The 12,470-nt window shown below is 55.7% G+C and overlaps 1 protein-coding gene across 5 annotated transcripts; it reads right to left on the bottom strand.

The window, feature by feature from the left end:
• Nucleotides 1-844: 844 nt before the first annotated feature.
• CCDC9B (coiled-coil domain containing 9B) lies at nucleotides 845-10,357 on the bottom strand. 5 transcript variants are annotated; one of them, XM_004055975.5, is made up of 11 exons: nucleotides 10,208-10,357; nucleotides 9,305-9,415; nucleotides 8,912-9,019; nucleotides 8,148-8,303; nucleotides 7,934-8,059; nucleotides 7,121-7,290; nucleotides 6,785-6,843; nucleotides 6,158-6,211; nucleotides 5,972-6,062; nucleotides 5,179-5,221; nucleotides 845-5,095 (listed from the first exon to the last, which is right to left on the bottom strand). In XM_004055975.5, the coding sequence occupies exons 1-11, from the start codon at nucleotides 10,349-10,351 to the stop codon at nucleotides 4,553-4,555; spliced, it is 1,605 nt and encodes a 534-aa protein (XP_004056023.4). In that variant the 5' UTR covers nucleotides 10,352-10,357; the 3' UTR covers nucleotides 845-4,552. The 5 variants fall into 5 exon arrangements, with proteins under 5 accessions (XP_004056023.4, XP_018866852.4, XP_063554540.1 ...); XM_019011307.4 differs by having other exon boundaries at nucleotides 9,305-9,418; nucleotides 10,208-10,355; XM_063698470.1 differs by having other exon boundaries at nucleotides 9,312-9,415; nucleotides 10,208-10,328.
• Between the last annotated feature and the right edge of the window lie 2,113 nt (nucleotides 10,358-12,470).

Consider the following 12,470-nt stretch of genomic DNA (forward strand, 5'->3'; position numbering starts at 1 on the left):
TCCTTCCCTCTCCCAGCCTTGAGTTCTCCCCCTTTGGTGGGGTTGTGGTCAACCCCTGTCAACCCTTCCTCAAGAGCCCTGATAACCCTTGCTCAGAGATGTGTGTGGGGTGTGTGGACATGGATAAGTGACTCGAGATGGAAGTGACATGGTGTCTAGTTCTTCTATTCCCTCGGCCCCTCCCCTTGATTTAGTCCCTAAAATAAGAAAATGTGGCAGTATTAGGATTTTTGACAGTTCCTTCTTGTTTTGGGGGGTGAGTGCGATCTTTTCCTCTTGTTCTTGTCCCTGACAGGGTCGGGGCTGGAGGTGACTGTGGTGCAACCTTCCAAACTTGTGCCTTGTTAGATAAGCTAAACTCTCCTGCTTCCAAGGATCCCCAGTTCCTGTCCCTTGACCATAGCAAACGCTAGTCATGCTGCTCCTTTGGGTGACAAAACAACTCTGGGACACACAGAGCAAACTCCTCAAGGGGGTTTGTTTCTGGGGAAAATAAGCAGAAAACTGTGGTGTGAGTGTGAGATTGCTATTGAGGTAGACAGAAGAGAGGAGGAACCCCTGTGAGCTGCAAGCGCAGCGTGCAGGGTGAAGGGGGGTAAGTGTGATGGAGCCAGTAGGGGAGGTCAAAGAACACTCCTTGGTAAAGCAGGGGCACTGCTCGAGGCTGAGACTCCACTGGACCCCCATGGGACTGAAGGAAGCTCACCTGGTGGGCCGGATAATCTTTACAGACCGTTCCTTGTTTCTCTGAAAGTGCATTGAGTGCCCCCACCCCCCGCCCCCCCAGCAAAGATGAGGCTAGAAGAGAAGGTAAGGAAAAGATAGAAAACAAAGTAGACAGAGATCACACCAAATCGCTACTTCATTTATTCAACACATATTTACTGAGTGCCTTCTGTGTGCCACGCTACTGCTAAGACAGAGTCCAACTCCAACTGCGGGCAGGTATATTTTCCATACTCTCCCCATCCAGGTACTAACCAGGCCTGACCCTGCTTAGCTTACGAGATTAGGTGCGTTCAGGGTGGTATGGCCGTAGACTATTTTGGATACCCTTATCTTTAATTTTCTCAGCAACCCTTCAAAACAGGTATCACAAGCCTCATTTTGCAGATAAGGAGACTGAGGCTTTTAGAGGCTAAAATTGACCCAGGTCACCCGGCTGACAGATGGCAGGCCTAGGGTTCTGATTCAGTCCATTGGATTCCAAGGCCTGTGCTTGTTCCACCCGGCCACACTGCCTGTCATCAAAACACATGTCTTTCTTGCAGGCTGGTCTATTGCATTTCCGTCCCGCCATCTGTCAAAAATGGGCCTGGGATGGAGAGGCCTCTGCCTATTCTGCCCTCCTTGTTTCGAGACCTTAGGTAAAGCCAGCATCTCCCTACCGGCTCCTCCCTCCTCCTGTGTGCCCTCCTTTTTCCAGGCCCCCAGCCCTGTGCCTGGGCTCCTGGCAGCTGTGTTTCATGAAGACCCTTCACCTTTGAAGAGCAGTCTTTTCTGTTGGTTGGAGAAGAGAAAGGCACCCAAAAGGAAGGCTCCCAGCCAGGCCTTTAAACAAAGGAGCCAGGAAGAGGTAGAACCAGCTTCCCATGATGCCAAGCTCTGTGGAGGGGTGTCTTATTGCGCCTCCCTCCTGCTCCATGGCTGCTTCCATCCTACAGCAGGAGGGGTGGCAACCATCCGGACTGATAGCCGGGGGTTACCACCGTAACTACCACTTCCTTATCTTGAAGAAGAGCTCTCCTTTTTTGAAAAGAGCTCAATGTTACCTGCCTACACTACCATCTTCCTGCAATGAAGAGGTCCTGTGCCAGTCTCTGTTCCCTCCAATGTCTGTAACTCCTGTGATATCCCTCCTCCTGACATCCTTCTGGATGTCACTCCAGGAGACAAGCCCTACTTCCCCACAGCCCTTCTGCCCAGCCTTCTCTCCTGCTTCAGTCCCATTGTGAGGGCTGAACCGGAGCTCTGCCTGCTTCCTGCATCCTCATTCCAGGGTCAGACGAGCCTGGCATATGCCCCTTCGTGGAGGCGCAGCTGTACAGTTGGCAGCACTGGGTTGGGGAGCAGATTGTGAATCTTATAATTCAGATTCTTGATCACAATCATTTTTGGAGACATCTGCCTGATGTCTCCAAAATCTAAGGGCTTTGCCTGAACCTCCTCTACCCCTAGCCCCGTCCTTTAGGAGTCATAGATTCCTAGGCCAGTGTCACACTCCAAAGCCATGTTCTTGTGACTAGAAGGCAAGAGAAAAACTTGAGCTTGGAGTCTTTGCCCTGGCATAGGTGTGTCTCACATACATAGGAATGTTTCCAAGCCTTTCCAAAATTCCTCTGATCAACCCCACACCAAATGCCTCTGCCCCCTTCACTCCATCCCATCCCTGACCAGCTCTCCCACTGCACTACTAGAAGTTGACACCACCCACTCACTGCCTTCCAAAGCATCTTCCCCAAGTCTCCCACCCAACTCTGCAGCCAGGAAGCCCCCACCACCTGACAGGGGTAGCACTCCCCCATCCCCTACATAGCCAGCCACCAATCTTTAGAGTCTAGAGTCTGTCTTCACCCCCAGCCCTTCATATAATCTAGTCCAAACCCTTAACTATTCAAAAGCATGGTCCAGGAACCAGCATGGGCTTCACCTGAAGCCTCTTAGAAATATGAATTCTCAGCCAGGTGTGGTAGCTCATGCCTGTAATCCCAGCAGTTTAGGAGGCCAAGGCGAGCAGATCTCTTGAGCCCAGCAGTTGCAGACCAGCCTGGGCAACATGGTGAAACCCTGCCTCTACAAAAAATACAAAAATTAGCCAGGCATGGTGGCACACCTGTAGTCCCGGCTACTCAAGAGGTTGATGTGAGAGGATCGCCTGAGCCTGGAGGGTTCGAGGCTGCAGTGAGCCATGATTGTGCCACTGCACTCCAGCCTAGGTGATACAGCAGGACTCTAACTAAAAAAAAAAAAAAAAAAAGAAAAAGACGAACTCTCAGGCCCTCCCCAGACCATTAGAATCTGCATGACTCTTCAGTTAAAGTATGAGAGACACTTCTCAAAATAGTCTGGTCTGCTAAAGAGATGCCCCTCACCTTCCTGAATAGAGGGGTGGGGTGGAGTTGAGAGCCAGTGAGGAAGGCTGAGCTGGGACCCCACAGTTTAGGCCTCACATTGAGCAGTGGAGAAATCCCAGGGTGATCTGGACTCTCCCTAGAGCCCCACAGCCTTCAGCAGAGAGCAGCAGCCATGGCAGGACCAGAAGGAGGGGGCAGAGGGGACCATGCGGTGAGGTCCACACTAGGGCTCAGGAGCAGAAGGCACACATAACAAGAAAGAAGGGTACTTGCTTCTGCCAGGCAGAGGTGGGAGGGTCCCCTGGGGCTCCTACCACCATCCTGCCCCCAGCCCTGTAGGGCACCTGTGGCCCAGAACAGCTCCCGCCCAGAACAGCCCAGATCTGCCGGATGACTGGCTTTCTTCCCTCCCTCCTGCTGGCAGTCTCCGTCGCCTACCGGCTGGATTACTGGTAGTGGGTGCTCAGGAAATGTTTGTTGAACTGAGAGGAAGCCACAGCTTGTGCGGAGTCCGGATAATTCAGCAGACGTGGGCCTCAGGGGAGGGGCGGGGATGGAGGCTTAGTAGGAAAGACAAGTCCTGATGTCATACTTAGCTGGAAGTTGTTTCTCTGTCTGTGGAGTCCGTGTCTGATTCTTGCCTTGGCCTGGCCCTGGTGCTAGTGCAGGACGGTGGGGAAAGAGGAAGTGGAAAGAGCAGGAAATGACCCTGGGCTGCAGGGCCAGGCCCTTGCCTACATTCAGGGTGCACGTGATGTCTGACCTGGGTGTGGGGGCCTGGGAGTAAGCTCTCCCATCCTGCTGTGGGAAGAGGAGGTTGTCCCTCCCCATCCCAACCCATTTCAGAGAGGAGGACTTTCCAGAGATCCTCCTTTTCACCGAGAAGACGTGAGCTCTACTCTTCTTTGCCCAGGCCAGACCCTGCCAGCTGTGTGGCCTCTCCTCCTCCAGGCCTCAGCCACCACTCAGGAGAGGCAGGAGGCTGGTACATGGTTACTGGGATTCCCCTGGTTGGGCATCCTGGGAATCTGGGACTGGGGGAATCCAGCCCAGGCAAGAGGTGAAAGCCTGCAGCTGGAGAGGGAGGCCAGGCCCTGGGGGGGTGACGGGGAGCCAGGAGAGCCAGGTGCTGGATGCCACCAAGCCTTGTTCTCTCATCATAGTGGAGAAGGCTTGTGGCCTGGGCAGCAGTAGGCCCAGGTCAGGGTGCACCAGCCTCAGATGCCAGATACCAGTACAGGAATACACCAGGGGCTGTGCCCGTGTGTGAAAACACCCATGTGCACAGAGATGAGCGTGTGAGGTGCAGGGAGTCCACTCCTTGCCCTCACAAGGTCGCCGTGCTGGAGAGTTTGCCACACTGCTCAGTGACAATGGCGCAAGCCACCAGCAACCACATGGCCATCACGCGGAGGGCCTTTAACAGAGTGATTCCCTTTTCCTCTCCCCCGGGACTCCCCAGCTCCCAGGAGCTGTGTTCAGCATCTTCCTGCCGGGCCGGGGCGCCCTGTCCTGCGCCTCACACCTGCTGTGCCTCTCGACCTTTGGCTGCCTCCTCTCGTGGGCCGGCTTCTCGGGGCCAGGCCCTGCTGGGCCCCAGCCTTGCCAGACCTGTCTTCCCTGGGCTCTGGGAGCCCTGCTCCTCTCTGTGGCTCAGGGCAAGTCTGGACTTCCAGCTCAGCCTGGTGATCGTTCCACCCCAGGGGCTGCTGCTCAGAGCCCTCTGGCCGAGACACAGGGCTCTCCTGGGCCCCAGGCCTCAGACTGAGCACACACCTGCTCTCCCCAGGCCCAGGGATGCCAGCCCCTCCTAGGGAGAGGTCAAGAGGAGCCAAGTCAGGCTCCTGTGGAGAGCAGGGGACTGAGCTGGCTGTGGAAGCCACTGACTCCCCCTTTGGCCCCTCTGGGGATGCCAGGGCTGGGCTGGCTGCAGGGGCGCTCCCCAGTCGGCCCTGCTCCATCCCGCTCTGCTTCTGGGCTTGCTCCTCCTCACTGGGAGTCTCTCTGGTGCTTTGGCTTCCCTGAAACAAGAGAACAGCCCCGGTGGCTGATGAATCCAGGGCTCGCGTCCCCAGCCTGCCCCATCCTATACCCAAGTACCTACCTCCTGACTTTCCAGCTCCTCCTTGTCTTCCTTCATATCCCACCTGTAGAAACACAGCTCATGGCACGCCCCACCCCACTTCACTCCAGAGCCATGTCCCCCTGCCTGAATAGAGGGGTGGGGTGGAGTTGAGAGCCAGTGAGGAAGGCTGAGCTAGGACCCCATGGTTTAGGCCTCACATTGAGCAGTGGAGAAATCCCAGGGGTGACCCAGACTCTCCCTAGAGCCCCACAGCCCTCAGCAGAGAGGAGCAGCCATGGCAGGACCAGAGAGGAGGGGCCTCCACCTCCTCTGGGCCTCCATCTCCTTGCCAAAGAAACCCCTGGCAGAAGCCAAAGCCCAAGGGTCTCAGACTGGGATCAGAGCCAGAATGTGGCTCCAGGATGCTTCCCCCACCAAGCCTGACCTTGTTCCCTAAATCCAACTATTTCCTCTGAATACCATGCACTCTGGGCCCATCCTGGGTCCCCAGCTGCTGTTTATGGCCAAACTTGCAGCACCTTGAGTTCTGTGGGGACTCCAGGCATGTCCCTGCCTGCAATGCCTGGGAAAGGCATACCTCACTTCCCAGGGGAAGGGAGCTGCTGTAATTACCACCAGCCTACCCGGGCACCAGGCTCTCGCTGCAGCCTCTGCTACTGGCCTCTCCCAGCATCTCATTAACCTGTCGCCAGGCAGCAGTCAGCCAGGAGGCAGGGGCCCCAGGGATGGAGCTGGCACCTGGGCCTGTACTGGTCCAGGAAATTGGGACACCCAGATGCCCGTCTTGATTTTGTCCCCTGCCACCTGTTACCTTCGGGCCCTGCCAGTCAGCCTCTCCTTGCCCCGGGCTTTGCTGCCTGTGGCTGGTGCCACCGAGGGTCTGCTGGCTTGCCCGCCCCGACCTGCAAGAGATGGTCGGCCAAGGAGAGAAGAGGCCCATAGCAGCCGGCTCCATCTTTAGCTGACGAGACCTGGCCCCTCCTCCTCCCCAACTCACCTTTTCCATCAGGGAGCAATGGTGGGGGCTGTAGTTTCCGGTGGCTCCTGGGACCTGCGGGGGACAAAAGAAGTGAGGAAAGGTGACAAAGGATCCAAAACAGGAACACCAGTTCTTCCAGCCTCAGGAAGCTGTCAGTCCTCGGGGCCAGTCGTGGGTTTTGCCTCCCCAAAAGCGCCCTTGCCTGGGGGTCAGGAGAATAGGGTCCTGTGCTAGCTTTGCCACTCCATGGCTAGGTGTCTGGCCCCAACTCTCAGGCCACAGCTTCTTTATATATAAAACAAGGGGACCAGAACTCCACAGAGCTGTTTCTACAGTAGGTCTGGGGAAGGACCACCAGGACTTTCACCCATTAGGGACCTCGAAGAGACCCCGGGCCGGCTTCCACTGAGCCTCCTTCTGGGGCCTTCTGCTCAGAACCTGGACAAGAGCTGTGGGCTCAGAGGGGAGGATGGGAGGTCTTGGTGCCCTCCTCTGATAGTGAGGGAGAGGAAGGAAGATGTTCTCCAATGCTTCCTTTCAGCTCTGAAAATAAGTAAGAGACTAAGAGACAGAGAAAAGAGAGGACAAGGGGGTGAAAGATGAACAAAGCCAAGGAGGGGAGGGATGAGGTAGGTGTGGGCTCACCCCTTCTGCTGCCTGCCCTGGCCGGGCCTTCTCCCCTCAGCTGGCTGCAGTCTTGTAGCCTGTGTAGACAGAGGGAGTCGGGTTGCTGGTGCACAGAAGCTGCCGCGGGCCCCACCCTGACACCCCCCTCCCCAAAGCCCAGGCCCAGAACTGAAGGCAGCAGGGAGATGGTGGGCCCAAGAAAGATGGGAGACCCAGAGCCTTGAACCCTGGGCTCGACCAGAATGCCCAGCAAGGTCCTCTCAACCCCGAGGAGGGTCCCTGCAGCCCTCCCAGCAGCGCCCGCAGCCAGCTCCATCCCGCACCACAGGCAACCTGCCCAACCCAGCCACCCACGTGGACTTGGCCTTGTCCAGGTCCCACGGGCGGCGCCAGTCACCCTGTGCGTCTCTGTGCCGGGCGAGGCGGGCTAGGTCGATCTGCTCCCGCTCCTGCTTCCACTGGGCATAGTCCCAGCCCGCCTCCGGGGGCTCCCCCACCGGCTGGCTCCAGGGCTCCCAAGAACCCTGTAGGGAGAAGACACTCAGAGTGAGGGGGAGAAGCAGGAAGAGGCTTGGGGTGGGGTTTGGAGACTCCAGGCGCTTCCTCTCTCAAGGTTTCCACATCTACAGCTAAAAATTAGGTCTGTTCCAGCTCTCCCGTGGAAATGGTTTCCATCCACTTGTTAGCTGTGTGTTTTACGCAAGTAATTTAACCTCTCTGTGTCTCATTTCCTCATGTGTAAAATGGGGAGGATCTCCGTAGCACCAACCCACAGGGGTGTTGCAGGGGTATGCAGACGGGCCGGAGTGGGAGGGGCCCTGGAAGCTGTGAGCAAGGGCAAGGACTAGGGGCTGCTGCCACCTAGAGGTCACAACTGGCACTTGGCCAGTCAACTCCATCCTCCTGCCCCCTCCCCCACTCCCATGCCACCATCAGCAGGGCTAAATAGGGGAGGGGGCTGGATCACATCTTTGGCTTAAACTGTCTCCTACTTCAAGGCCCACCCAAAGTAGAGACTGGCCAGAGAAAGGGAGGAGGAGCAGGAACTCCTGCATGTGCTCCCTCGGCCACGTCCCCGCAAATGAGGGACATATCTGACTCAGCTTCTCTGCCTCCCCCAAGTGAGGACCTTCAGATCCATGTCCCCATCCCCTCTTGAAGACGCACCTTCCGTGCAGAATCTGAGCTGATGGCCACCTGCGTGGGGGGGCTTCGGGTCACACGCCCTCCAGGTGACCCCTCTATGCCTTGGTTCCTTGCTCTGGTGGGCTTTTCACTTACAATCCGTTTGGCCTGGGGAGGATGAAGATGGGCAGTGCAGCAGAGCCAGGGAGGAAGAGGCTGCCCGCCGATGCCTGCACTCCCCACCCACCCTGCTCACCTCTGCTTTGTTCTCCATGGTCACAGCCAGCTCCACCAGCTCCCCTAAGCAGAAAGTACCCCCGTGGTCCTCAGCATCCTCATCCTCAAGCATCTCGTTGGTCACTCTGGGTCCACAGGTACCCCTTGCCCAGTTCCTGCTAACCACCCGCTTTTCCTGCAGAACGAAGACCCTCAGGCCACATGGGCAGTGCTGGGCAGGACCTGGGTGCTGGGTCCTCTCGGTGGTTCCCCAGGCCTGGGTTCCAACCCCAGCCCTCCCTGCATTCCCCACAGAAGAGCTGACTCCCACAGGGTGTTCACATGCCAATGGCATGAGGTTATCCAGGGCCCAGGGCCACCCAGCGGCCCAAGATGCCACAGTGGCCCGTCATCTCTGAGCTGGGAAACCCAGAGCACTCAGACAATGGGTCTCTGTCCCTCAGACACTGCTCCTAGCATTCAGCCCCAACTTCTCTGTCCCCCACTTCCTGCAGGGTTTTAGCCCCTGGGGCTTGAGGTTTAGGAGTGGCCTGTGCTTTGTGGCATAGGCGCAGGGCTGTGGACTGGAAAAGGGTATGAAGATGCATCTACTGGGGGTAGGGGGGCTTTCAGCTGTGGCTCTTTGGTGGGGACAGCAGTGGTCCGACTGCAGGAGGTTGGGAGCTGGCAGGTGCACCCCAGAATAGTTAGTAGGAGAGGGGAACAGAGGCAGCTGTCTTTCCCCGACATGGTCTGGGCCTCCACCTCCTTGCTACGAGCCCTGTCTCCCAGGGTGAGGCTTACACCGGGAACTTGGCTGATGGTAACGGTGAGGCCATCAGGCTGGAGGAGTGCTGGTGTGGTCACAGCCATCCCCCCCTGCTCTGCCTGCCGACGGTCCTCCTGGATCTCCTGTGGGAGGGCCGGGGGTCAGCACACGCCATGGCCCCCCAGGTGCACAGAGACATAGATGCTGATAGGCCTACACAGAGAGACACCAGTGGGACACCAGGGGGCAGAGGCGCCACATCACACATCCCCAGGACCCTCACCAAGCCTCTAAGAGGGACCATGCCCACCCTACCCCTGGCCCCAGCCCCAGAGGCGCATTGCTGAGCCTGCAGGGAGACCACCACGTGTGGGGCACAGGGAGCAGCAGCCAAGTGGTTCCTCCCGGCCCTGTGGCAGCCCTCTCACCTGGTACCTTCGGAGCAAGGCCTGGTTCTTCTTGCGCAGGGCAACTATCCTCCGATCCAGCTCTGCGTCCTTCTCCTGCCTGCTCATGGGGGACTCGGCTCTGGGAGTTCCCTGCTGAGGCAGGGAACCCAAGCTCCTGACTTCCGGGTCCCCCTCTCGCCAGTCCCCAGCTTTCACATTTTCACCACCCAAGGAACAGATCCCAGACCCACAGCTAAGGTCACCCAGGAAGGAAGGGGATTGCTTAGGGAGATGGCCCAAAGAAGGCCCCAAGCCCCCATTCCAGCTAGGCCCGTCTGCCTGTCCCTGCCTCCTCAGGGGGCTCAGGTCAGGGCCTCATACCCCAAGCCTCAGCTCCCAGCAGTGGGGTGCCCCTCCCCCAGCTCTCCAGGGAGCTTCACTGCCGAGCAGAGCCTGGAATGGGAGTTATAAATGGCTCTGGCAGCGGAACCTGCCGTGACTGGGAAGCTGCCAGGGGATTCGGGAGGTCGAGGGGGGAGCTGTTTGGCTCCCAGCTCCACAACCAGAGAAAAAGGAGAGGCCCTGGCTCCGTCCTGGGCTCTCAGGCCCTGGACCCCGCACCTAGGCCTGTGCCCAGCCTGGAGGAAAGAGCCGCTCCCACGGGCCCAGCCTCTCCAGGCCGAAAGCTGCTGGTAGTCGGGGCGGAGAGAGCCAGCTCCCCTGGCGGCCCCAGCCCGGGAGTCACCCTGGGCAAGCCATGTCTCTGCATCAAGATTCCAGGTTCCTCTCTGTCTGGATGCAGGGTCTCTGTTGTGACCCTAGTCACAGCCCTCTTCCTCCCAGCCCCAGCTGTCCCCAGCTGCCCCCAGAGGGTGGCTGCCTGGTATCCCAGCCCCCTCCCAGTCCCAAGAAGCCCCCTGCCAAAGGCAGACTGCCACTCACAGCCGAGTGCATGGCAACGGCGGGCACCGAGAGAATTCCAGAGCAGCCCCTGGGGAGCCAGAGTGGGAGGAAAGCTGGAGCCACCGGAGCCGGGCCTCTGCCGGCCTCTCCCTGCCGGCTTCGCTGCTCAGCACACGAGATCATGTTGTGATTACAAAAGACTCCTCTGGGCTCCCAGCCAGGAACGTCGGGCCGCCACCCCCACCCTTCCACTCTCAGAGGGCGAGGACCAGGGCACTGGCAGCTGGCTGGTCCTGCCTAGCACCTCTCCCTGCCCCACCCTAGCGTCCCCAGACAGACTGGTAGGGACTTCTCCCTGGTGGGTCAAGCCCACACAGGAGGCCTGGCTGCCTAGGCCCCAGCAGGACCCCAGCCTGGGCCTGCCTGCAGACAAGATGGGCAGCCAGCGTAGGCCTCTGTGCCTCCCATGAGTAGAAAAAGGCCTACAGCACACAAATGCGCCTGCCCTCTCCTGCTCCTTCTCCTCATCAGCCTTGGTTTAAGTAATTCAAAGGGATCAAGAAGCTCACCTCCCCTAGACTACCAAGTACTACCACATCCCTAAAATGACAATAGTCATTCATTCTTTTAGGTTGGACATTGTCTTCTCTGTGCAGTCATGCACCATATAATGACGTTTCACTCAACAATGGACCACATATATGATGGTGGTCCCATAAGATTATAATGGAGCTACAAATTCCTATGGCTTAGTGACATTGTAGCCATTAGAACATGGTAGCACAGGGCACTACTTATGTGCTTATGGTGACGCTTGTGTAAACAGACCTACAGCATGCCAGTCGTACAAAAGTATGGCACATACAAGTGTGCACAGTACAGAATACCTGATAATGATAAGTAACAATTATGTTACTGGCTTATGTATTTACTATACTATACTTTCTATCATTATTTTAGAGTGTATTTCTTCTACTTACAACAACAACAACAAAAAAGTGTACTGTAAAACAGCCTCGGGCAGGTCCTTCAGGAGGAATTCCAGAAGGCATTGTTAGCATAGGAGATGACAGCTGCAGGCCTGTTAATGCCCCTGAAGACCTTCCAGTGGGTCAAGATGTGGAATGGAAGACAGTAATGTTGATTATTCTGACTCTGTGTAGGCCTAGGCTAATGTGTGTGTGTTAGATTTTAAGAAAAAAGTTTAAAAAGTTAAAAAAAAAGAAAAAGTTTCAAAATAGCAAAAAAACTTATAGAATAAGAATATAAAGAGAAAATATTTTTGTACAACTGTACAATGTGTTTGTGTTTTAAGCTAAGTGTTATTACCAAGAGAGTCAAAAAGTTTTTTTAAATTAAAAAGTTTATAAAGTAAAAAGTTTACAGTAAGCTAAGATTAATTTATTACTGAAGAAACAAAAATATATATTTTTTAATTTTTCATTTTTTGATACAGTCTCACTCTGTCACCCAAGCCAGAGGTCAGTGACATGATCATGGCTCACTGCAGCCTCAACCTCCTGGGCTCAAGGGATCCCTCTGCCTCAGCCTCCTGAGTAGCTTGGACAACCGGCGCATGCCACCATGTCCAGGTAGTTTTTAAATTTTTTGTAGAGAGAACGTCTTGCTATGTTGCACAGGCTGGTCTTGAACACCTAGGCTCAAGTGATCCTCCTGCCTTGGCCTCCCAAAGTACTAGGATGACAGGCATGAGCCACCATGCCTGACCAAAAAATCATTCTTATAAATTTAGTCTAACGTAAGTGTACAGTGTTTATAAAATCTATAGTAGCAGACGGTAATGTCCTAGGCCTTCAGATTCACTCATCACTCACTCGGTGACTCACCAGAGCAACCTCCAGTCCTGCAGGCTTCATTCATGGTAAGTGCCCTATACAGGTGTGCCATTTTAAATCTTGTACACCATATTTTTACTATATCTTTTCTAAGTTTAGATATGTAAACACTTAGCACTGTGTTACAGCTGCCTACAGTATGCAGTACAGTAACCTGCTGTACAGGTTTGTAGCCTAGGAGCAATAGCTATACCATATAGCCTGGGTGTGTAGTAGGCTGTACCATCTAGGTTTGTGTAAGTGCTCTCTGTGGTGTTCACACAATGACAAAACCACCTAACAACATATTTCTCAGAACATAGCCCTGTCATTAGCAGACACATGACTATGTTTTAAAGCACAGCCACTTCCAAGAGGCTCTGTTGTTTGGGTCTCTAGCCCTTTGGTATGGTGAGCCAGGCATTCCTCCAGGGCCCTTGCCATGGCAGTTCAGAGCTGGTGAACAG

Source organism: Gorilla gorilla, chromosome 16 (assembly GCF_029281585.2).
Source record: "Gorilla gorilla gorilla isolate KB3781 chromosome 16, NHGRI_mGorGor1-v2.1_pri, whole genome shotgun sequence".
Classification (NCBI taxonomy): Eukaryota; Metazoa; Chordata; class Mammalia; order Primates; family Hominidae; genus Gorilla; species Gorilla gorilla.